Source organism: Tachysurus vachellii, chromosome 23 (assembly GCF_030014155.1).
Source record: "Tachysurus vachellii isolate PV-2020 chromosome 23, HZAU_Pvac_v1, whole genome shotgun sequence".
In the NCBI taxonomy this organism is placed as follows: Eukaryota; Metazoa; Chordata; class Actinopteri; order Siluriformes; family Bagridae; genus Tachysurus; species Tachysurus vachellii.
In genome coordinates, this window is record NC_083482.1 from 5,164,583 (window position 1) to 5,191,740 (window position 27,158).

At 39.1% G+C, this 27,158-nt stretch overlaps 2 protein-coding genes across 2 annotated transcripts in view; both read left to right on the plus strand.

Annotated features, from left to right (window-relative positions):
* ptpn5 (protein tyrosine phosphatase non-receptor type 5) overlaps positions 1-27,158 on the plus strand; it is a 551,551-nt gene that overhangs the window by 340,117 nt on the left and 184,276 nt on the right. The window lies entirely within an intron of this gene.
* tnnt3b (troponin T type 3b (skeletal, fast)) lies at positions 13,025-22,747 on the plus strand. The gene is made up of 13 exons (XM_060858821.1): positions 13,025-13,031; positions 13,500-13,514; positions 14,713-14,805; positions 15,916-15,933; positions 18,093-18,111; positions 18,386-18,431; positions 18,638-18,754; positions 19,019-19,096; positions 19,278-19,391; positions 19,720-19,829; positions 19,918-20,008; positions 22,202-22,242; positions 22,509-22,747. The coding sequence occupies exons 1-13, from the start codon at positions 13,025-13,027 to the stop codon at positions 22,543-22,545; spliced, it is 786 nt and encodes a 261-aa protein (XP_060714804.1). The 3' UTR covers positions 22,546-22,747.

The following is a 27,158-nucleotide window of genomic DNA, read 5'->3' on the forward strand; positions in this document are numbered from 1 at the left end:
CCGAGGCGTTCCCAGGCCAGCCGAGAGACATAGTCCCTCCAGCGTGTCCTAGGTCTTCCCCGGGGCCTCCTCCCGGTTGGGCATGCCCGGAACAGGCGTCCAGGAGGCATCCGGAACAGATGCCCGAGCCACCTTAGCTGACTCCTCTCGATGTGGAGGAGCAGCGGCTCTAAGGGAGCGCCCAGCCACCCTGCGGAGGAAACTCATTTCGGCCGCCTGTATCCGGGATCTTGTCCTTTCGGTCATGACCCAAAGCTCATGACCATAGGTGAGGGTAGGAACGTAGATCGACTGGTAAATAGAGAGCTTCGCCTTGCGGCTCAGCTCTTTCTTCACCACAACAGACCGGTATATCGACCGCATCACTGTAGAAGATGCACCGATCCGCCTGTCGATCTCCCGCTCCATCCTTCCCTCACTCGTGAACAAGACCCCAAGATACTTAAACTCCTCCACTTGAGGCAGGAGCTCTCCACCAACCTGAAGGGGGTAAGCCACCCTTTTCCGGTTGAGAACCATGGCCTCGGACTTGGAGGTGCTGATTCTCATCCCCGCCGCTTCACACTAGGCTGCAAACCGTCCCAGTGCACGCTGAAGGTCCTGATTTGAGGAAGCCAACAGGACAACATCATCTGCAAAAAGCATAGACGAAATCCTGTGGTCCCCAAACCGGACTCCCTCCGGCCCCCGACTGCGCCTAGAAATCCTGTCCATATAGATAAAGAACAGGACTGGTGACAAAGGGCAGCCCTGCCGGAGTCCAACATGCACCGGGAACAAGTCTGACTTACTGCCGGCAATGCGAACCAAACTCCTGCTCCGGTCATATAGGGACCGGACAGCCCTTAGCAGAGGGCCCCGGACCCCATACTCCCAGAGCACCCCCCACAGGTCACCACGAGGGACACAGTCGAATGCCTTCTCCAGATCCACAAAGCACATGTGGACTGGTTGGGCAAACTCCCATGAACCCTCCAGCAACCTGGCGAGGGTATAGAGATGGTCCAGTGTTCCACGACCGGGACGAAACCCGCATTGTTCCTCCTGAATCCGAGGTTCGACTATCGGCCGAATTCTCCTCTCCAGTACCCTGGCATAGACTTTTCCGGGGAGGCTGAGGAGTGTGATCCCCCTGTAGTTGGAACACACCCTCCGGTCCCCCTTCTTAAACAGAGGGACCACCACCCCAGTCTGCCAGTCCAGAGGCACTGTCCCCAGCCTCCATGCGATGTTGCAGAGGCGTGTCAACCAAGACAGCCCCACAACATCCACTCATCCACCCCCGGTGCCTTGCCACCGAGGAGCTTCTCAACTACCTCAGTGACCTCAGCTTGGGGGATCGACGAGTCCACAACTGAGCCCTTGGCATCTGCTTCCTCAATGGAAGACATGTCGGTGGGGTTGAGGAGAGCCTCGAAGTACTCCTTCCACCGTCCGAGGATGTCCCCAGTCGAAGTCAGCAGATTTCCACTCCCTCTGTAAACAGCGTGAGCAGGGCACTGCTTCCCCCTCCTGAGGCGCCGGACAGTTTGCCAGAATTTCTTCGAGGCCAACCGATAGTCCTTCTCCATGGCCTCACCGAACTCCTCCCAGACCCGAGTTTTTGCCTCCACAACCAACCGGGCTGAAGCTCGCTTGGCCCTCCGGTACCTATCAGCTGCCTCCGGAGTCCCCCGAGCCAACCAGGCTCGATAGGACTCCTTCTTCAGCTTGACGGCATCCCTTACTTCCGGGGTCCACCACCGGTTTCGGGGATTGCCGCCACGACAGGCACCGGAGACCTTACGACCACAGCTCAGAGCGGCTGCGTCGACAATGGAGGTGGAGAACATGGTCCACTCGGACTCAATGTCTCCAACTTCCCTCGGGATCTGGTTGAAGCTCTGCCGGAGTTGGGAGTTGAAGTTCTCTCTGACTGGAGACTCTGTCAAACGTTCCCAGCAGACCCTCACAGTACGTTTGGGTCTGCGAAGTCTGTCCAACTTCCTCCCCCGCCATCGGATCCAACTCACCACCAGGTGGTGATCAGTTGACAGCTCCGCCCCTCTCTTCACCCGAGTGTCCAAGACATACGGCCGGAGGTCAGATGAAACAACCACAAAGTCGATCATCGACCTCCGACCTAGGGTGTCCTGGTACCATGTGTACTGATGGACACCCTTATGCTTGAACATGGTGTTTGTTATGGACAAACTGTGACTAGCACAGAAGTCCAATAACAGAACACCACTCGGGTTCAGGTCGGGGGGGCTGTTCCTCCCAATCACGCCCCTCCAGGTGTCACTGTAGCTGCCCACATGAGCGTTGAAGTCCCCCAGTAGAACGATGGAGTCCCCGGTTGGAGCACTTTCCAGCACCCCTTCCAGAGACGCCAAAAAGGTCGGGTACTCTACACTGCCATTTGGCCCGTAAGCACAAATAACAGTGAGAGACCTATCCCCGACCCGCAGGCGCAGGGAAACGACCCTCTCGTTCACCGGGGTAAACTCCAACACATGGTTGCTGAGCTGGGGGGCTATGAGCAAGCCCACACCAGCCCGCCACCTCTCACTGCGGGCAACTCCAGAGTAGTAGAGAGTCCAGCCTCTCTCAAGGAGTTGGGTTCCAGAGCCCAAGCTGTGCGTGGAGGCAAGCCCAACTATCTCTAGTCGGTATCTCTCAACCTCCCGCACCAGCTCAGGCTCCTTTCCCCCCAGCGAGGTGACATTCCATGTCCCTAGAGCCAGATTCCGTGTCCGGGGATTGGGTCGCCGAGGCCCCCGCCTTCGACTGCCACCCAATTCACATTGCACCAGCCCCTTACGGTCCCTCCTGCAGGTGGTGGGCCCACAGGAGACACATACACACACACACATGTCTTATACTAGACATTATTTTAAAAGCGTTCCGATGTTTTTTTTTTTTTTTGGACAACCAATCACAGACTTCAAAAGTCTAGCAATGGGGTCAGCCCTGCCTTCTCTCTAAGATAAAAGTTTTGTATTTTCCTTGCTCAAAGTTGCTCTGAGATTGGTCCTGAATCTCTTGTAAGCTAAGATTCCTACTTAGAAATGTTTAACTTAAGAAATGATTCTTAGAATCTTTATAAAATAGGCCCTGGGCATTTTTTTTTAAAGAAGAGTAATACATTTGGAAACTTAAGATGTGCTAAGTTGGTAGATGGGTACCCAACAAAGACAAGAGAAGAGTGTTGTATTTATATGCAAAGGGTGCTTTAACAAAGTGTTAGTTAAAGGGGAGTGCATACTTATGCAACCAGATTCTTATTTTCTTTTCCTTTTGTCCCATGAGAATATTTCTTTGTTTCACACATTATTTTTTTTAGAGCTATATCACATTAAATCTTTCATGTGTTACACGGATTTACTGTAAAATATATTAAAATGTCCATCCTTAATTTCTGTAATTGCATATGCTATGCAGTGGCATTTCTTTTAAATACAAATGTAATGTTAGTTTTTTGTAGAACCACCATTCGCTCTTGATGTTTCAAAGTGGTACCTAAGGAACATCTTTGACATGCTTTCTATGGCCATGCTTCCTTTTCTTTCTCTTGTCCTTCAGTGTGACATTCTTAAATTACCTCAAGGAGACCCAGGCTGAGGCAATACATATACATGGACTGCCTTTGACAGCTCAAGAAATTCTGACACCCTAATTTTAGAGTATGTATTCACTCATTTGTTTGTGTGCATGTCAACATCTATTTTAAAGTTTCTCAGTAACTATCATCATGACTGGGAGTTAATGTTTATTATTACTGTTATGAATACTGTTTGCATAAATGTCATTCTCTAAAACTGTTATGCTTAAATGTTTTTTTTATGTAGAATGTGAGAAAATGTGATCTTTATTGGTCTTTATTTTATCTCTATGTGAATTTTATTAAAAATTATGTCTATTATTAAAATTATATTATGCATTTTTCTTTGTTAGTGGGATATTTGGCTTACTAACTTTTGGTTGCTGTTTTGATTGAGTTTGCTAAATACTCAATTTTTCCATTTTCCTGGAAGAGAGCAGGGCCATAAAAAAGGCTTAAGGAAGATGATCAGTAATTAGAGAATTATAGACATTTTTTGAAAATTGGAAATTGACATCATAGTTATCAATGTAACCTGCTTGTAGATCATGATTGGTAAATGCTGGATATTTAATGATATGTTGGTAGCAGAAATGACTGTTCTGGATGATCTTTTCCAAAGTTGCTTATGATATTTCCACTTAAAAAAAGCATTATTAGGTTTGTTTTTATTTAAATTTCCATGTTTTTGTCCATGATTCAGTGTGAATGCAATATGCCTTTTAGATTATCTGAGTTTTTTTCTAGTACATCATGTGAGATAAATTTAACAGAGGTGTAAATAAATTTTATGCTGAGCCAGCAATCCTACATTAAAAATTTGCATTTTAAAGCTATATTTTCATCATCAAACAATGCAAAACAATGAGCTAAAAAAGACTTTACATATATAGTTTTGTAATAGTACTTTGTTGTAGGTAAAGGATACTTTTGTATATTGGAAAATGTACTTTTGTAGGCCTACATTTTGTAGTATTGACTGCTGTAATTTTAATGTCCATCCTTTTCTGTCTTTAGCTGCTGCAATCCAGGGAAGCCTCAGTATCCTCATTACTGTTTTCCTTCATCCCTGGTTTAATTCGGAGCTTGAGATACCATACTGTATGTGTGCAGTCTCTGTGCATGTGCATCGCATTAATCAGTCTACACATGGTACTCTGCAATGGATCCTATCGAGTCACTGTTTGCATTCACCTTGACCCTAGGGAAACAACAGCATCCAAACATCCCAGTTTACCAAACCACTTTATGCCAATAAACCAACCATGAATTGGAAGGTCATTCCATAACTGTGGGGCTTTGTAAGCTCTTCCCCTTTCTTTAGCCTTCTAAAAAAGATCAACTTTAGCATTATTTAAGGGCTCAACAATAGCCTCCACATTTTCATTAAAGTAGGCATGGCATATAAAAAAATGTACTGAAGCACAAGACCATTTAGTGCTTTATAAGTGAATAAAGTATTTCATATTCGAACAGATTTGGCCATTTTTATCCACACAGGCTGATCAGGTGCATGTTTAATCTCTTGTCATTTTGAGAGTGGACTACTGCTGCTGGCAACTCTCTGCTGGCAGGTCTAAATCTGAGTGCCTGAGAACAGACAAACCTTCAAAAATCCATAAGTAAAAGTGGTTTGAGGAAGGACAACTGGTAAAATGCCAACATGGTCATTGGCACCCAAGGCTCACTGATGTGTGGGGTGAGTGAAGGCTAGCCTGTCTGGTACCATACCAAGAAGAGATTCTGTTGCACAAATTTTTTTTAAAAATTGTTGTTTCTGCTCTTTGGACCTGCCTAATCCATCCTGATGCCCTACTTTAGGTTGGACTTTCAGTGTTTATAGGTGCTCACTGTTGGAACTGCTATGGATAGTACCACTCGGAAACCAATGGATTTCAGTTGCTACTGCCATGGTCAGTTTTGTGCTTGGGTCTACATTATTTAACATTTGATAGCTTTGGGAGAAAGGAATTTATGTTAAATATATAATTAATTCAGAAATTACACTGTTGTTCATATTTCTAAGTTGCACAAATATTCCAGTTTTACAATTTCACTTGACTATATACATTGGTAGAAAGGACATTATTTATAATCACTTATTCCTTATTTAATTCCTAAACTAATTTCAGACAACATAATGAAGAAAACTTAAGAGAAAACATCCTAAACTGTGCAACACTGAAGAGTGTGATTATAAATAATGTCCTTTCTACCAATGGACACTGTAGACTTCTTTGGCATGGGGACGATGGTGGTCATCTGAATTGTGGCAGGGCTTACTCGTTTAAACTGATGGTGAACAGCTCACTCTCCAGTATGCCTTAACTATTTATTTGAATATATTGTATTCTGGTAAGGTAGGATTTGGACTTGTGTGTACTATCTGCTTAACTTGGTTTGTTCTAGAGTTGTGTGATTTATATTTTGTTATATTCTAAAGCATTGTTGATCCTATAATGTTGGTCTTTGCTTAGTAGTTCTCTCAACTGATTAATCAGGAGTAGTTTCAGTCTGCCTTAAAACCATGAATTGTGGGCAGGGCTTACAGTGTCTAGTACTGTTTTGATCTATTTTACCAAACAATTTTTTAAATCTCACTTTTAGTTGACTGCAGATATGTGACTCAAACCCATCTCTGTAGTCACCTCTTATAGTCACAGGGGCTCTCGTCCACAGAGCAGAGGTCACATTTCCACTAACCTCATCTACCCTCCTCTGTTGTCTGAGTCTCAAACAGTGGTGGTAGGTGGGCTCTGAAATTGCCAGTCTGCCATAAACAAAGCTGATTTTATTTCTCCATTAACTTCCTACTACTTCTTCTATTTCTGGTGCTTACTGAGACTTGGATACACCTGCTCTATCCTCTGCCTATGCTCTCTCTCACTCACCATGAGAAATGAGCAGGGGTGGTGGTACAGGTCTACTGTTGTCAAGGAGATGGTCTTTGTGCACACCTCTTTTAATTTCATGCAGTTTCAGCTACCTCTCCATTAAACTTTGTCAACCTAGGAGACTTCCTGGAAGAAATGGACACACTGCTCAGACAGTGCTTGGTGATTTCAAAGAATGCTTGAAGCTTGAAGCTTCTGCACAAGACCCTCATAAGCTCCACAGCATCATCCCCTGGCTCCACCTGCTTCATACTCCCTGACTGTGGAAGACTTTTTACCACAAGAAGATTGAGAAAATCTGCTGGACATTCCCTTCTGCCAGGACTACACCTATTTTTCAGTCAGGATTTCCCTACTCCTTCCTTGTCACATTTCTCAACCGTAGCAGCAGAAGAGATTTTACAACAGGTCAATCCTACCACCTGCCAATTGGATCCACTCCCTTTCACTATCATCAATGGATTCTAACATCTGGTCATGTACCAACTACCTTCAAGAGGCTACCATCCTGAAAAAACTGCTCTGGATATATCAGACATCAGTAACTACAAACTGGTATCACTTCTCTCTTTTCTTTCAAAAATTCTTGAATGCATTGTCTATACAACTGTCTGTCTATCTCTCACAGAACAACCCACAAAATTCCAACCAGTCTGGCTTTTAAACAGCACATTTGACAAAGAGTGCCCTTTTGGATGTCTCTGAGAAACTACATGCTTCTAGATCAGCCAAGCTGTCATCTGTCCTCATCCTCCTCGACCTTTCAAAAGCGTTTGATATAGTCAGCGAATAGGAATTTGCATATCAGCATGGGAATTGTTTGCTTCCTTCACTCTAAGAAATGATTCATGGGGTTAGTCAGAAAAGCTTAAAATAAATAAAATTTTCAGCATAAAAAAATTAAGTTTGTTACATGTACTTCTTTTATTGAGTTGATAACTCATTTTAAGAAGTCTGTCAAAACAAAAATAAGGAATATTGCCTTAACTTAATTATATATTGATTTTGATTAAACAATTTTACCTTGACGCAACAACAGAAAAATATTAAGTTAGTGAAAATTGTATATCTAGTGAGCGTTGTTTAAAAACCGAGTAAAAGTATTTCTGCTTTGTTTTAATCTCAGCTGCTACTACACATAGTTTAGGAAATTGTTGTCACATGACTAAAATTACAACGTGTGCTAAGCTTATTCGTCGATTCTAAATCTAATGGAGTTTTAGCTAGCTAGTGTGTTTAAACAGACTTTATAAACAGTTATAGTGGCAGCTAAATGAGCTTATGTTGATGACCTAGTTGTTTTTGGGTGAGGTTAAATGTTATGCCACAGCTAAAGAAAAGCACCATGTTGTAGAAATGTAGAAAAAGACATGGTATAATAATGAGCTGGTTAATTTAAGCACAGTACCTAACGCATGACATTGCGTGTGCGCACCATTTTTATCTGCTGTGCTGATGCTTAAGTTTGCACAGTTGACTCATTTTGTCTTTACAACATTTGTTTTTATATTAAAAAAAAAATTTTTTTTTTCCTTTTTTACATTTAACAATCTGCTGCATAATGTTTCATGGTTAGGCAGCTGGCACATTTCTTTATGTTTGCAATCATTAAAATGATTTTTAAACAGTTTATTTCATAAGGATTAATTGTCAGATCATGCCTTTTTTGCCAGCTGATTTGTTCTTGTTTTTCAATCTCAATAATGCAGCATCATAGGCAACATAAGTTATATATTATTGTATGTTATAGATTACTATAAAACTGATGCTGCATAAGCTGTAAGCACTAAAGCACTGAATCACCTAAAAATTCAGTTCAAGTATTACTTTTAAACTTTGCTTTTTAAAGATGAATTGGATCTGTAAAATTTGCAAATATGAAACAGCAAGAAGAAACGATCTCTTAAAGCATTATAGACTTGGCCATGTTGGATAATATCTCCCTTGTCTTTATTGGGAGTGTTATTGTTCATTTAAAACAGTAAGAAGTGCTACATTTATTTACCATAGAAGACAAAGTAGTGATTAAACCATTCATTTTCCAACCATTAAGTCCTTTTTTTTTACTTTAATCACAAGACCCCATAAAAGACCCCAAATCAATAATTGCATAATTCTCCACAAATGTGAAATGAAAATGATGAGGCTTTTCTGAGCACAAATAACTTTCACTTGTTACAAGCAGTCAGCTATTAGCTTCAGTGATTCAATCAGAACTTTTCTGTGCTATTTATTTTATTATTCTGGCTAATATGTCTAATATTATCCTTCTACCTTTTGCTCTTTTGGATCACAGGATACACTGACTCTTTCATCAACTGAATTCAACACTCAGCATTGCAGTGGTGTCCTACTGAATTTCCAGTACCTCAATTGTGCTTGCCTCAGGAAATTAAGCTTTCAAGTAGGATGGAATTCAACTTAATTTTATCACAATCCTTCCAGACTTCCTCAAGAAACTGTTTTTTTTCTGTATCTTTCAGTATGTTTCCGACCCAACAAGTGCACAGTTGTCTGACGTGTCCGAGGCGCTGATTCAGAAGCATCCATGCCTTAAAGAAATATGTTTATATAATGGATGCTATGGGTGGCAACAAAGACTAAAATATAAAATAGGCAACTATAGATCAAAACTGAGAGGGCTTGGATGCCCTGAAATTGATATGAACTATCTCAAAAAAAATCAAGCACATGACAAAGCACCTGCAAAAAATATCAAAAAGCTCAAAAAGGCAGATTTGAACTACTTACCCCCTTACCCACAAGGAGAATCCAAAGGATGTTTGGAACATGAAAGAGTATAGCTCCTTAATGAACTAAAGGAAAGGAACAACTGTCAGATCAAGGACGTTGTCAATCAAGCACCACTAGTCTTAAAAGACAGATGGCCTGCTCTTTTTGATGCAACTCAGGTAAACTTTTTTTTATTTTTTATAGTATGTGCTATATTGGTAAATGTTCTACTTTAACAAATTGTGACTGTTTTATTTGTGCCTTATTTTTATACAGATAAACAAAGAATTTAGTAGGATCACCACTGTTAACCTGGAACGTTTATGGCAAAACTGGAATAGTACTCCCTAAAAATAATGTCCTTGGTGTTCTCAAAAGGAGGGGCAGCAAAAATGAATATTCAGAGTTTAAAGAACATGCTGCAAGAGGTATGACTAAATGTAACATTACAAATAGAAAATTCACTTTTTTCTAGTAGTTATTTATATAGCTTGGAATCCTCGTCTTTGTTTTGTCATAGTATTGTCTTCGTGGTCTGTGTCTTGTTTTTTGAGTTTCAGTTTTCTTTTCCCCCCAGTGTTCCCCGGTTTTGTTTGTGTTGTGTTTTTATTTAATAGCGCATGTGTTTTTAGCTATCCCTGCCTTTGGGTCTGAATTTTATCCACTAAGACACCCCTGTTTTTCTGATAGTATATGTTATGGTGATGAAGAATCACTCAACCAACCTAGCAACAGGCCCACCAATGAGATTTGAAAACAGACAGATACAAAATAAACAGAAAATAAACATTATGGTTTAGGCCACATTGGGTTTAAATTTGAAAACCGATAATTGGTTCACATATTACATGTACTTAGTGTATTATAAAGTATACTTTATGTATATTCAATTAGGTCATGTTAAAATGCGCTTAAAAAACCCTAAACTCTACATTTCTACAAAAAATCTAACTCTAAAAAAAAAAACTACAAAAAAACTCTACAAAAAAATCTTTACATTAACATTTGTGTTACTGTATTCTGTCTGGGAATGTTTGTTATTCACTCTTTCTGTCTCAGGTGAATTTTCTTCTTAGACCACAAAGCATCTCTCTTATGTTTTCACCTGTGCTTTATTTGCTATCTTTGTCTTCATTAACTTTATCCAGAGTATCAGACAAATCATACCAATTCACACTAAGTTTTCCAGTGTGAGAAATTGACCATTAGTGGTGTTCTGAATTTAGGATAATATTTCATAACACATTCAGATATAAAGACTAAACATTACAAATGTTGGTATTACCTTCTTACTTGTTACCACTTCAAACTTACTTGTTTGAATTCAGCCCATATCTTGGAGTTGAGATTATCCACTTATAAGTCTTAGGCATAAACTGTTTTTTGGAAGGGCGGATCTATAGGTTATACATGTTGGATCATCGTCAAGATTTACAGCATCTGGAAAAATCAGGCAGGATTGGGAGGTATATGGGAAGATGAGCCACAACAGTAAAAGTCTCTAAGGATCAAGCACTGGCATCACAACAGGCAGAAGTCATGCACATACATCCTGATATAGAGAGAACAAATTATTATTAACCTATAATTGTTTAAACAAGTGTACATGTGACCAATTCAATTCATATAATTCACATAATACCATAATTAATAGAGCAACATAATCAATGTACTCAGATAATATATATTGATGTGAGAATACCACGTTGCAAAATTTAGAAATTTTTAGTATGACAATTACCAGCAATATGAATGTCTTTTTTTTTACTGGTAAACTCATTTATGGCATGTGGTGACTTCCATTATGTTGGAATTTCAGTGTCAGTTTTTAATTTTGTCTGAATTTGAGTGAATCCAGTTGTATATTGGTTATGGCTTTTATTTCCAGCAGACTTAGTTTTGTATGCCCTCAGAGACATTTTCTGCATGCCTGTCTGATGTGTAAAAGGTCCAGGCTTTCTCACACCATCAGCTTGGCCTTATGTTTGCTCTCCTTGTATTATGACAGATATAGCAATGATACTTTTCAGCTGTTCAGACTTGACTCTCCCTCCATCTCCATTCTTTTGATATCCTTATTCAGCTTGGGTGTTTGAAGGTCTGTTGGGGTGGTTCTGAAAAAGCAAATCTGGCCCAACTGACTCTCTGACCTTCTCAGCCAATACGGTTCCTTAGAAGATTAAATATCATCTCGCTCTCTCTCTCTCTCTCTCTCTCTCTCTCTCTCTCTCTCTCTCTTTCCCTCTCTCTCTCTCTCTATATATATATATATATATATATATATATTGTATAACACGGGGTCAGTAAGGGAGGCGTGAGCAGAACCTTACAGGCAGGCTCCTGGACACTCTCCTATTGTTTCTTCTTTGAGGTAAGATTCCAAAGATGTTGAGATGACATAATAGAGTTGTTGTCTTTGAAATGATAAATAGGAAATTATTTATTTTCTTTATTTTACAGCTTCATCATGATTTTACTGGATTATTTATGTGATATTCATATGTGCAAAACTAGGGAATTAAGGCTCATTATGTTCTAATCATTTGAACCATCAGCAGATGTTAATAAAAACTACAAGGAAATGCATTTTTATGTTTTATATTTATGTTTTAGAGTTTTATGTTATTTTTAGATTTTTTTATGATCTAGTCTATCAGCAATAGTCTATCAGGCTCAAAGTCCCTTATGGCCAATGCAATAAGAGAATTACTATATTTTGCATTCTATTGTACTCAGTAGCTTCAATGTTTGCAGTGAGAGTAGCGAAGGATGGATGGCAAGATTATGAAAAAATGGTAAAAGCACATTGTTCATAACAATAGTTAAATTATGAAATTTTTAATTCTCAACTATATAGTTGGTTCTATAAATAACATTGGAAGAATACATAGTTATGAAGTTTGGAATGATTAAACACTACAATTGCCTTTATTTAATTAAACATATACCATACAAGCCATTTTGCTAAATTCAGAAGTTCGGTGATATGGCCTTTAATATCATCTGTTGTTTAATTTGATAAATGTTTGGCTATGTCCTCATATATCCACAGAGGGGACCATGAAGGGGTTGATCCAGGATATATGATCTTCTGATAATCCCCCAAAAATTTTAGCAGCTGTTCTAAGGCTCTATTGGAAAGAACACAACCAAGAAGGGCACTAAAGCTCTCACATGCAAGAATTTTACTTCATGATCACTTGATCTCCATTAGTGCTGAGTTATTAAGTACTGTGACCCTTAAGTATGACCAGATAACTGCTAAAACCGCACTTCCAAATGTTTATAAAGATTTGTGAATGTGAACAGCGATATTTATCAGTGGATGGCTGTGAAAATCAATTCGTAAATCAGATAGGCCATCTCAATAAGTTGTTAGGAGTCACTTTTAATGTAGTATTAGAACTGCTTCTCTCATTGTGACAAGAGCAGGGCACTGATCATGAAGTAAAATCTAATCTAATAGTTTATTTTATAATTGCTGAGGAAATATGTCTTGTGTTTCAGGTGTGAAGTCTGTGAACATAATGTCTGACACAGAGGATGTGTGAGTATTTTTGCCTTTTGTTTTACTTTGCATTATTCAATTGAAAACATGATATGTTTAATCACATTAAATGTTTTTTTTTTTTTAGCGGGGTTGAAGGTGAGTTAAATTTTCTTCTTCTTTTCTTCTTCTGCTTCTTCTTCTTTGTAGTAGTAGTAGTAGTAGTAGTAGTAGAAGAAGAAGAAGTAGTAGTTGTAGAATTCATATCAACACTATTGCTTCTTTCCAACTGTTATTTAATATGCAGGCACATTAACAGAATCCACAATGTTAGGTTACTTCTGTTTATGATAGAAAATCAAAAATATTGCATAAAAGGAATCTGCATACCAATCATTTAATACAAGTATATAATATCAATATTGTGTTTAGATATTTTTAAATAATGTTTTTGGAAGCTATATTAGATCTTGTAAACCTATTCAACAACATTCATGAAAAATTCAGGTCACCTTTGGAGGCAGTGTTGTTCTGCTGCTCTAAAAGCCAAATATTAATGAAGGCATCTCGGCTGTTATCGGCATATAGTTTATGCCTAACTGTAATAAAATAATGAAATAATAGAATAATAAAATAACCACATAAATAATCACATAGTAGACGTTTGAAAAAAAAAACACTACACACTCAGGCCAGACTGCTAAGCAAATAATTGGTATGTATGCATGAGTTCTATTGTAAAGTAGTATTTATTATAATGTTAACTTTGTGTGTTCATTGCTTTCTTTTCTGGCAAATCAAGAGGTCGAAGAGGAAGGTAAAAGAAAAACTATAGATATTATACATTTTTACAGAATACAGATCCACACTTTCACTCTAATATTTGAAAGATGCTTGATTCTAAATTGCACTGTGTTTCTCCGTCGTGTGGTATTCACCTTTAGATTATCAAATGAAAAAAGGTTAAAAGATTTTTTTTTACAGAAAGTTCTAAGATTTATGTATCAATCTAACTTCTATTTGGTTGTGTGTGTCTACAAAAGGGAAAACTTACATTACATTACATTACAAACTTTACATTACATTTAAATTAAAAACATTTAACTTTCTTTTAGCTAAGGACATAAATATTGCTTGTGTCAGACTTAAGGATGTTTGTACTTACACTCATGATTTACATTTTAACCAAATGTGCATATGAATAAGTATGAAAGAATTGAAAAGGCAGGCTAGACAATCTATAAGATAATAAGATTGATTACTTTTAAAAACTAAGCTAAATATAAAACATAGGCTAATGATAAGACGTAAGACAAAAGGAAAGTTTTATATTTTTTTCCAGATGATTTTAATTAAAGCTTTTCTTTATTTAACCAGGTGAGTTAGTTGAGAACCAGTTCTCATTTACAATGATGACCTGACCAAGAGGCAGCATAAAAACTAATACAATACACAAACACAGCTAAAAACAATGACGTAAAAACTAAAAACAAGTACAGTGATCTTGAATTAGTGACTGAATTGAATATTTAAAGGAAGAAAGCAATATAAATGAACTAAGCTTAAGAGTCAGCTGCAGATGATTCCAATTATGTGCAGCAGAAAACTGAAAAGAGCATCGACCAAAGGATGACAGGTAAAATATATATAGAGATGACAGGTAAAATATAGCAATAAATCTGATCTGAGTTGTGTCTCTGTGGCCCCTATTTGAACATAAGGTAATATATATTTGATCTAGTACCCCACCCCATTTATGCTGTATTACATCATGTTATGTTAAGACATGTTCGTAATAGCATAGAATACAGTATGGGATCTTGTTTAGAAAAGGATCTCATGATTGTTAGTTCTCCCATCATTCTTGTGTGCTCAAAACTACTAATCTTACTATTTCTCATTCTTTTTCTGACTCTGTCTAATCTTTCATAAATAACAGTGCTGTTTCTTTTTTTTTAATCCAATAACTGTCACCACATCCTGTCTCCTGATTGCTTTACTGCATGTGGTATTAGAAGAGGTAGTAGATGTAGAGGTAGCCCCAGAGGCTGAGCCAGAGGCAGAGCCTGAGGAGGAACCTGAGCCAGAACCAGTGGTACATGAGGAAGGTATGTGGCATGTATATTCATTCATCCTTCCGTACACATTCTCACCTGAAACCAGAGCCACTGAATGTGTAGGTCAACCTAGTTCCCAAATCAAGTTATTAAAGAATCTTGCTCATTTAGCTACTGCTCTACTGCTCCAAGCCAAATACCATCTCTTCATAAGTGCTTACTTAAATTAAAAAAAATATCTCCCTTTGACAAAGGAGAATGGCTGATGCAGATGAGTGATTTGCTATTAATGTATTCATGGCATATATTTTTTATAATTCAGATGATTATTTTTATTTTGTGGATATTTGCAAAAATAGGTCATTATAACTAATGTTGCATGTTGCTAAACGTGATCATCTAACGAATTCTAGGAATTGGACTGCTGTGCACTTACCTTGGTGTTAATTTCTACCAATTTTAGGAGTAGCTGATAATGATTATAATAAGTGCTATGCAATATATATTAGTGGAGCTAATAGGCACTTTAATAAATAAACAACATCAAAAATAATTTAGTAAATCAGTTTGCTTAAAATTTTATTAACATGTAAGTAATTAGTGTCAATTTTAATAAAAAAATAAATAAAAAATCCATCCCACCAGCCATGGGTCTCTGTCACTCTCCCTCCCTTTTTAGAGCCACATCAGCACTTTCTACTAGCGGAGAACTGACTTACCTGATTACTATTGCCTCTCCTGATGGTGTTAGCATAACAACATTTGGATCAAAATTATATCTTCATATTTTAAAGTTTAGTTGATTAGAATTCTGGGACAATGTCACCAGACTAAACTGCTTTGGCCCTATTTTCAAGCAATTTCATAATACAAAATTATAATAAAATAGCATGTCACTGTAGTAAAAAATATTAAATCTTTTTTTTTTTTTTTTGGTTTTGCAGAATTATTATTCTATTTAAACACAAAAAGCAAAATCTGTAAGCCACATTTTCCATGACTGCTACTAATAATAATTCCATTTGCTTGTGCTATTTTTTCCTTTATTTTCTCTTTTCTACATCAACACAGCAGTTTTTATTTGGATATTCTTTCTACTAAATACCATGTCTATCTAATATTATTTGTTCTGCTTTTGCTTTCAATGCTTCCTGCATGTAGAGACCTATGAAGAGGAAGGTATGTTGGTAATTTTCCTACAGTTCTTTTGCAATTCTGTTTGTTGGTGAGTCCCAGGGGATAGGTCACCAATGCATGAGAGGTCATACAAAAATATAAGGAAATATATAGCTACACAATTTTTAAAGCAATCCAACAGCTCTTGGGCACTGTACTTGGTGACGGAATATGCAGTGAGAAGGGTGAAGGAATATGCAGTGCTACAATTTATATATATATATATATATATATATATATATATATATATATATATATATATATATATATATATATATATATTTATATTATAAAATACAGTGCCCTCCACAATTATTGGCACCCCTGTTTAAGATGTGGTTGTGGACTTCTAAAAATTCTCCCTTTTTTTAAACAAAATAGAACCCAAATGCAAAAAAGACAAAAATCCAACATTACTTTGGTGGTAAAAAAAATCACACATTTAGGAAAAAAAACAACTTGAAATCATGTGTCCCACAATTATTGGCACCCCTGATGTTAATACTTTGTACAACCCCCTTTTGCCAGCAAGACAATAATCTCCTCCTATAACATTTCACAAGATTGGAGAACACAGAGAGAGGGATCTTTGACCATTCTTCTTTGCACAATCTTTCTAGATCATCCAGTGTCCTAGGTCCTCTCTTGCACTCTCCTCTTTAGCTCCCCCCACAGGTTTCCGATTAGGTTGAGGTCTGGGGACTGAGATGGCCATGGGAGGACCTTGAGTTTGTGACTGCTGAACCATTTTTGTGTAGATTTTGCCACATGTTTTGGATCATTATCCTGCTGAAAGACCCAATGACGACCCATCTTCAGCTTTCTGGCAGAGCCCATCAGGTTTTTATTTAAAATGTCCTGGTAGTTCAAAGCGTTCATAATGCCATGCAAGGTAACAAGGTTCCCAGGGCCTTTGGAAGAGAAACAGGCCCACAGCATCACAGATCCTCCAACATACTTCACGGTGGGCATGAGGTGCTTTTCGGCATACTCATCTTTTGTTTTACGCCAGACCCACTTAGAGTGTTTGTTGCCAAAAAGCTCAATCTTAGTCTCATCTGACCTAATCACACGATCCTAGTTGAAGTCCCAGTACTGCTTAGCAAACTCCAGACGTTTACGTTTGTGAATGTTAGTGAGAAAAGGCTTTTTCCTTGCATGCCTCCCAAACAGCTTGTTGGCATGTAGAGAGCGTCTGATGGTTCTTATGGAGACTTTGTGACCCCAGGATGCCACTCTTTGATGCAATTCTGTGACAGTGAGCTTAGGAAATTTTTTTACTTCTCTTACCATCCTCCTCACTGTGCGTTGTGGCAAGATAAACTACCTCTTCCAGCCTTGTTTGTCACGGTTCCAGTTGTTTTAAACTTCTTAATCCTTCCTCTGACTGTAGATACGGGCAAGTTAAGGCGAGTGGCTATTTTCTTGTAGACATTGCCTGACTTATGAAGGTCGACACACACCTGCCTTACTTGAATGGTGTGTTCTCTTATCTTTGCCATTTTGACAAATGGGTAAGAGAATTAGGCCTCTGTGTCACGTCATATTTATACCCCAGGGAAACAGGAAATCATGAATTACTAATTAAAAGTTCCTAGATACCCTGACCAACTTTAGCAACTACAGAAAAATATATCATATAAAAAAAATCAATTAAATTTTTCAGAGGAATTGTTAGGGGTGAACGTTTCAGACAGAATTTCACTCGCTTTCATCTGAAGACGCAAAGAAAATTGCGGCTTCTCGCACTGGTGTTGTCCGATTTTCACGTTGACGTGCAATGCTCTCTTTCACGTACGTGTTCCCAACCCAGCGCCACTGGGTTATAGCTCAAGACAATTTTCAACCCAAACTTGGGTTAAGACATCCCAAAGTCCTACCCAGCGGTCTCAACCCAGCATTTGGGTTGAAAAAACAACCCAGCGTTTTTTAGAGTGTAGTATTTAAACATATTCCAAAAGTTGATATTATGATTAAAATCTGTGATGCATGTTTTTCAAGCTTTATTGTCATTGTTTTGTGTTGTTACAGATTTCTGAGCAGTTCACAAAGATTTAGTGAAATAATGAACAGTATTGGTACAGCTTATTAGATGATTTATGAGCAAAATTACCTTAATAATGTAACTTGACCCTCTTCCTATTTCATGTTCTTATATATAGAGGAAAAGCCAAAGTTCAGGTAAGTATTTTTACCATTATATGTCCTCTAAATGTTACAAATTTCTGTGCGGTAATTTTTATATAGCTTTCTTCTGATAAATATAAGCAGTATTAATAAACAAAAATATGCTGCAATACACCATAATACAGATATTCAGAAATATATAATATAGTTGCTAAATAATTTGTGGACTGAAAAAGTGTGCTCGTTTTAAACAAAGTAAAAGCTCTCACAATTTCAGGCAAGTAGTCATAACCATTTGTGTGTGTGTCACTCACCTTTGTCTGTTCAGGCCCAGTGCACCAAAAATCCCAGAAGGAGACAAAGTGGACTTTGATGTAAGCCAAGCCAACATCATTGTTTTAAGGCCGTCTGGAATTTTTCTTCCTCACTGCCCTTGGAAATATTTATAGCATATTTGAAACAATTCAATCAATTAGAGATGTATTTGGAAGAGACATTACACTGCTTGCTGTTTATATATAACAATCTATAATTTAAGACCAATCGCTTAACTTGTATGTGTTTATGAATGATTTAATAGGACATCCAGAAAAAGCGACAGAATAAGGATCTCATCGAGCTGCAGGCACTAATTGATGCCCATTTTGAATGCAGGAAAAAGGAGGAGGAGGAACTTATTGCTCTTAAGGATAGAATTGTGAGTGTCTTTATTTTCCATTGATCAATAACTGTCCATTGATCTTTATCCTTCAGCATGATCAGGTAAATCCTACAGTAGAAACGTTAAATGGTTATCCAGACCACTGCAATGCGCACATTCACACCTAAGGGCAATTAAGCAACTCTAAGAACAGTAACCCAAGCTCGCAAGTAAATGGATGACCCTGGAGCTGCAAGGCAGCATCATGCCACACTCTTCAGTTGCAGCCCAAGCTTTATTATGGTCTATGTGTGTGTGTAGGAAAAACGTAGGGCTGAGAGAGCAGAGCAGCAGAGGTTCCGTACCGAAAAGGATAAAGAGCGTCAAGCAAGACGTGAGGTATATTATACTTGTTGTATATGTTATATAATGATCCCTGATAGATAAATAAGCAAAATACTAATCAAGAAAGTTAAAAAACTGTTTTATTTTTAAAATTTATTTATGTAAATTACATTATAAACAAGTATTTTATTATATTTTCTTACAAATTAACACCCTATTTACATTTGTGTGCCAGGAGGAAAGACTGAGGAAAGAGGAGGCAGATGTAAAGAAAAAGGCAGAGGAGGATGCAAAGAAGAAATCTGTTCTGACAAGCATGGGTTCCAACTATAGCAGCTATCTGCAGAAGGTGCTTATTTGATCATAGCTCCTTACCCTTCAGAAATCACATACCTGCCATGCATGTAATAACATTTCAGTAATAACATGTAATAGCATCGTATATAATTGGAGTACTTAATGCAAGTTTCTTTCTGGGTTACCCAAACCTATGTCCTACCATAACAGGGTAGTTGTAGTAGTTTAGGTAAAGATACCCAATAAAAAACTATGTCAGTATTAATTGTAGTTGTTAACTTTTTACAATTTGGGGACTTGAAATCTTTTGGCTATTCTGTAATCATGCTCTTTGCCCTCAGTTCTAACACTTTAACACTAATATGCCATTTCTGATACAGGCTGACCAAAAGAAGGGAAAGAAACAGACAGAGAGAGAGAAAAAAAAAAAGATCTTGGCTGACAGACGCAAGCCTCTGAACATTGATCACCTGAATGAAGACAAGCTGAGGTCTGTGCAAATGCTTATGGTCCAGCAAATATTAGACTGGTGTCTGATATCACATACACTAATAATTCTGAATTACAAACACATGTAGGGATAAAGCCAAGGAGCTGTGGGACTGGATGTACAATCTTGAGTCTGAAAAATTTGACCACATTGAGAAGATAAAGAGGCAAAAGTATGAGGTAAGTATTATGTAATAATGATTTTCATTTGTATCATACTTTCTTCCCAATATATACAAAGCCAAATCATATGTATGTTACCTATTTAAAGTTACTAGAAACAGATTGCAGAAATCATGCATTGCATATATTTCACCTGCTATGTACAGTGCCTTTCAAATGTATTCATACCCACTGAACCTTTCCACATTTTGCGATGTTAGCACATGTACATCTATGTAACCACAAACATAACTGTATTTTATTGGTAATTTATGTGATAGACCAACACAAAGTGGCACATAATTGTGAAGTGAAAAGAAAAATAATAAATGGTGTCCAAAATACACATTTTTACAAACAAATATCTGCATTTGTATTCAACACCCCTGAATCAATACTGTAGAACCAGCTTTCAGGGTGAGGTGCAGTTTTAGGTTTCCACCACGTGTTATGCATTTAGACCAAAAAGTTTTTGGTCTCATCTGACCACAGCACCTTCTTACACATGTTTTCTGTATCCCCCACATGGCTTGTCACAAACTGTAAAACGGGATTTATTATGGCTTTCTTTCAAAAATGGCATTCTTTTTGCCACTCTTCCATAAAGACCAGATTTGTGGATGACTAATAGTCGTCCTGTGGACAGATTCTACCACCTAAGCTGCTCTACCATCCTTGACAGCACTCCATAGTGCTTCCCATGATGAAGGATCTCCTTTCTCAGGCACAGGAGGTGATCCTAAACACCCACCCTGAGATGCGGAAGCACTTGTTCTGACCCCCAAGGTGGATCAGTTCCTAGAGGCAGGCCTCTTATCTGAGGTGACTGAGACTCTACTGAATGCTAGGGCTCCCTCCGTCAGAAAGCTGTATGCTCTGAAGTGGAGGCTTTTCTGCTTCTGGTGCAATGAACTCTTTTAGGATCCAGTTTACTGCCCGGTCAGTACAGTGCTGGAGTTCCTGCAGTCTCGCCTTTCTTGGGGCCTGTCAGCATCTACTTTAAAGGTGTACTTGGCTGCCATTGCTGCAAACAACGAACCTGTCCTCGGAGCCTCCTTGGGTAGGCACCCTCTGGTCTCTTTCTTTCTGCATAGTGCCAGGCAGCTGTGACCTTCCTGCAGACCATGCCTTCCTTCCTGGGACCGATCTGTGGAGTCCCTCTGAGAGTCTGCCTCTCAGAGGGACCCTGTTTCTGACCCTGAAAACAGCTCTGCTCTTAGCCTTGGCCTCTCTCAAAAGAGTGGGAGATTTGCAGGCCATGTCTATGGCCCCCGCCTGCCTAGGCTGGATATGTCCCCAAGGTGTCCAGGTGTGTTGTCAAGTCATCGTACAGGCCATTCTACCATAGCTTGATCTCATGATGTAACTCCTCCTCCCTGTTTGTCTGTTTTGGGAGCTGGAACAGGTGTAATCCTGGCCCACTGGGTAGTGGAGGCCATTACTCAGGCCTATGAGGTGCACGGAGTTGCCTCGCTTCACAGCATCAGTGTGCACAGAGCACAGAGCTTCAGATACAACCCCCTCAATGAAGCGTTCCCATAGCGTCAGCCCTTCTCAGGGAACCAGGTTACATACGTAACCTGGTGTAGTTTGCAACCACAGCAGAAACTCGATATCTGAATAGCAAAAGAAGAAACTAAAATCAAGATTTTGAAAATGGCCAAGTTATAATTAATGGTCTCAAACATTGGTGAATGTTGTATAGAACAAATTCACTTCAAGTTATTGTTGCTAAAATGTTTTGAATTACGAAGTTTAAATATTTTTCCCCACCTGTTTGAAATTGGTTTACTTTTTGAATTCTGTGGTTTAGTTTTCACCTGAGCTTATTAGTTTGCTTGTAGAAGTTGGTGAGGAGAACACACAAGTGTTCTTTTTTCAATGCTGGTAAAATGCTGTGAAGTTGATAGAATGTTACTATGCACATAATATTCTGTAATGTAGATAGAATATGATGGTAGCATTGAAATGTTAGTGGTATAAATCTGGTAGGGTAAATACAGAGTAAAAGGGTAGCTGTGTAAAACTTGCAGAGCCATATTAATGGCTTAATTAAGGTAATGCTAATTAATACAAATTAAAGGCAGAGGTAACAATATCAGACTCATATGCCCTGTCAAATCTTGGTGAAATTGTGTTTGCATGTCTCAAAGTCAATGGTAATATTATTAGTATGTGTCTACTTTAAATAGGCTTATATGTTGTTTTCAGGTAATCTCACTTCGCAACCGTATTGATGAGCTGCAAAAGCAGTAAGTAGCTCTAAATTACCCACACAATGCAGTGCACAAAGTCATGTGCTAAAAAATTGATTAATTCTCTTAGAATATATGTTCTCTTAGTTTGACCATGTCAGATTGACTACTTTAAATTTTTTAGCAAATGTTGAATCTAGAGTTTACACAGAATGGTGTCAGATTTGCATTCTCACTTTGTAAATGGGACTTATACAAGAGAATAATTTGTCTGTCCATTGAGATCATAACCCCTTTCTCTCTGTATTTACTTATCATCACAGCTCCAAGAAGGGTGCTGCTGCTCGTCGCAGAAAGTAAACTGTTGATGGAGAACACTGTACCATTTGAAGCAATGGCCTGATTTCTCAGCTTCCTCAAACCTACATTTACATCAAACTTACAGTTACATTTTAACAGCTCTTCAAATATGAAATGCCATGTGATTTTATTATAGCTCCTTTGGTTTATAGCCACTGAAAAGCTTTTGTTCTGTGGTTGTATAATTAAAATTGTATCTTTTTGTGCCATGGTCTTATTTTGAAATAAATCAGATTCTTGGACTCATCTGGTAAAAATCATAAAGGATAAAGCTTTTTTTTCACTGTTTACTATAGATTAACACTTTAAAACATTACTTTTTAGCTATTCTATTGGAAGGGCTGTCTTCTGAGTTATCATACAACAGGTAAATAATGACAATGGCAATATACCACCACAACTTAATATTTAAAAAATATTACGTTTTAAAAAGACATGTGAATAGAGTGTTTACAAAATTATGCTAAAAATAACAATATATAGATTTTCTAAAATGGAATTCTAATTATAAAAACAAAAGGTAAACAGAACAATAAAATATATTTTTTAGAATTCTTGTTGTCATGCAGAAAAAAAAACACAATTTGCTGACATATTGCTATCTTTGCTTTACAAAAGTCATTTGCTTTCTGTTTGTATACCTATGCTGCCCTGATGTCGTCCCACTTAAAATTTTTCATCATAAAATTCTGGCTCAAAAATGTGACTTTTAAAAGCCTTCTCTTAGTGACACCATTTGTTACCACAATTCTAAACAAACAGGGTATTTCACCCAAATACTAACTAAGAACAAGAAAATGATTTGCAACAAATAAAAACATTCAATTTCATTGTATGTTACTTAAGGCTTAAAGTTACTTTAAGGATTTAAGTAACTCCTCTATTTGAGGAGAGACCCAAAAATGACAATAACGAGGACAGCTGAGAAGATCATCAGAGTCTCTCTTTGCTCTATAACAGACATCTCCAACACACACACAGGGGCAGATTTGCCATCTGGCAATTCTGGCAAATACATTGTTTTTAAAGGCCGGCAGCCAACGGGACAATGATATGGTTATTGTCCTGTAAAGGAAATAATTGTTGAAGTGGTGTTGATGGGGGACCTATATGAAAGTGGGAACAAGAACCAGAAGTAAAGTAAAGTTCTTAGCAATTGATTCCCTGTGTCCCGTCTTGTGTATCTAAGTAAAAAAACATGGTGTCAGACATGGAGTAAGCTAGTTAGATACCACTGTCCACTCTCTGGAGAGAGTGTGAGCATATCTCTGTTGCGGAGAAGGAACAGACAAAATCGCTTTTCACAAAGCCGCAAATGAGCGAGACGAAGAGAAACAGCAGAAAAAAAAAAATATAAAAACAATAAAAGGTGGTGACAATGGATGAAACAAAAAGTGTGCCACATCAAATGCCATCGCTGATGCCCCCGGGCAATTTTGACTTCAGTGATATGAATGATTGGTCCAAATGGATGAGACACTTTGAGCATTATAGAATTGCGTCCAGTTTGGATAAGCAGTTGCAAGAATATCAAGTTAATACATTTATGTATACCATATACCTGACAATGGTAAGGATATCCTGAATGTTCTTCCCCTGAAGGAGGAGGAGAAAAAGTCATATGAGACAGTAAAAACGGCATTCACTCGCCATTATGTAAGCAAACATAAGGGGATTTTTGAATGGGCACATTTTAACATAATCAAGAGGCTGGAGAGTGTATAGAAGCTTTTATTACTGCTGTACATGCACTCGTGGAGCATTGTCAATTTAGAGCCCTAAGAGACAAACTGATAAGGGACAGAATTGTTGTTGACATACAGGATGCATGACTGTCTGAAAGTTTGCAATTTGATCCTGAGCTCACACTAGAAAAAGCCATGATTAAAGTGAGGCAAAGTAAGGCTGTGAAAAGACAGCGGCCCATCATGTGTGGAAATTCATGTGAAGTACAAATAGCTGGAGATGATCATACATTAAGTTCAAAACTTATGCGGTGAAATGATCAAAACAAAAGGGACCGAGCACAGTAGATAAAGAAAGTAAATTAATGGGGTGTGGAAAATGTGGAAACCTAAAGAGGCATAATAGAAAAGAGTGCCCTGCACATAAATAAGTAAACACCATAAAAATTGATGAAGCCACACCTGGCTTCATTTACATGTCCATTAAAGGATCTTTTGTCAGAAAAAAATTAATGGGGTTGGAACATGCCCCAGTAAGATGCCTTTCAGAGATTGAAAAGAGAGCTCAGTTGAACCAGAGTGTTGGCCCAATACTTCCCAACAAATGAGAATAGACTGTCAGCAGACGCTTTGTTATTCAATTTCGGTGGAGTGCTGTCCCAAAAACAACCAGAGGATGAACTTTGGAATCCTGTGGTCTTCATTTCACGAGGGCTGTCAGAAGCAATACTATGCTCAGATAGAAAAAGAAGCATTAGCAGCAAAATCGGTTGGGGTTGAAGTTCACACTTGAAACAGATCACAAGCCTTATGTCTCTTTGCTGAGAAACAAAACATTGGACCAACTCCTTCCTCTTGTCTTAAGATTTCGTCTCAGACTGATGCGCTTTGATGCGACTGCTCCGGTTACACTTTGCCTTTTTTTGTTTATTTTATGTTATTTTATTTTATATTTATGTATATAGATACTGTTTTATTTATAGAAGATGGACATCATTAGATATTACAGAGCCACTCTTATATCTATTGGTGTACAATACACTCACCTTTCGCCGTTTTTAATCCCGGACCCATGCTGGCCGAGCGAGATCCTGAGGGTGAACAAAGGACGCGACCCGCACCGGCATCCGTGAGGGAAACGAGCCGGCGTTCGACGACCTCAGGGCAAGGGTCAATTTCCAGAGGGACATTCGGGACTGCAACCTTCTCTGCTTCACCGGGACATGGCTGAACCCAGCTGTACCAGACCACGCCATCCAGCCAGCCGAGTATTTCTCGGTTTACCGCATGAACAGAACACTGGAGTCGGGGCAGTCAAGGGGAGGTGGAGTGTGTCTGATGGTGAACAACCACTAGTGGGACAGCGCGTGCATCGTTCCTCTTACACGCTCCTGCACACCAAATCTGAAATTACTGACCATCAAATGTCGGCCCTTCTATCTTCCTTGGGATTTCAGCTCGGTCATAGTCAGTGGCGTTTATATTCCACCTCAAACGGACACGGACAATGCAGTATGGGACTTACAAGAGACAATAACGCTACATCAAACACAGCATCGGGACACTGCGCTCATTGTGGTGGGAGACTTTAATAGTGCCAACCTCAAATGCACACTACCAAAATTTCAGCAGCACATCACCTGCCCCACCAGGAGCAAAAGGACGCTGGACCACTGCTACACACTATTTAAGAACAGCTACAAGGCACAATCACGTCCACCGTTTGGGAACTCGGACCATCTTCCTCATGCCTGTTTACAAACAAGGGCTGAAACAGGAAGATCCAGTTCAGATCGAGGACGCGGCTCTGCAGGACGCTCTAGATGATGCAGACTGGGACATGTTCAGGCGCAGCTCTGATGACGTCAACATGTTTACGGAAGCGGTTGTGGGATTCATTGGGAAACTAGCGGATGATAAGGTACAGAAAACCACCATCAGAAAGTTTCCCAACCAGAAGCTGTGGGTGGATAAAACCATCCGCGATGCTCTGAGATCCCACTCCGCTGCCTACAACACGTGGCTCGCCACCGGGGACATGGACAAGTAGAAGGCTGCATCTTACAGCATGCGCAGAGCGGTGAAGGAAGCAAAGCGGCACTACGGGAGGAAACTAGAGTCACAGTTCCAGCATGGTGGCTCTAGGAGCCTGTGGCAGGGACTAAGGAACACTACGGACTATAGAACACCTGCTTCTAGAATGGGGAATGCGGACGCTTCTCTGGCAGATGAGCTAAACACCTTTTATGCTTCCTTCAAGGCTGCAGCTAACCATGCTGCAGGCACGGTGCTAGAGGCACAAAACAGCATGCACGCTGAGAGAGCTGGAGAGGTAAACATGTTCACCATCTCGGAACATGCTTCAAACAGTCCACCATTGTTCCTGTCCGGAAGAAACACCAGCCCACCTGCCACAACAACTACCGCCCTGTGGATCTGACCTCAGTAGTGATAAAGTGCTTTGAGAGACTTGTCAGAGACTTCATCACTGCATCACTACCAGACACACTGGATCTAATACAGTACCGCTAGAACCACTCTACTGAGGACGCCATTGCTCATCTTCTCCACACCACGATGAGCCACCTGGACTGCAGAAAAGAGAATTATGCAAAAATGCTGTTTGTGGACTACAGTTCAGCGTTTAACACCATAATTCTCTCCACACTCACCTCTAAGATGGAGGTCCTGAGACTCAGCCTGCCACTGTTTCAATGGATCTCCAACTTACTGACAGACAGACCACAAGCCATATGGGTGGGCAAACACACCTCATCCACCCTCACTCTCAGCACTGGACTCCCCAGGGTTGTGTTTGTTCTAAACCCCCTGCTGTACTCACTGTATGACTGTGTGGCCACTTCCAACTCCACCACCATCATCAAGTTTGCTGACGACACTGTTGTGGTGGGCCTGATCTCCGACAAC

Bases quoted from the DNA above. Each gene is read 5' to 3' on its own strand.
- tnnt3b (XM_060858821.1), top strand. The intron at 19,392-19,719 runs GTGCTTATTTGA...TTTCTGATACAG, and splicing joins ATAGCAGCTATCTGCAGAAG to GCTGACCAAAAGAAGGGAAA. The intron at 20,009-22,201 runs GTAAGTATTATG...TGTTGTTTTCAG, and splicing joins TAAAGAGGCAAAAGTATGAG to GTAATCTCACTTCGCAACCG.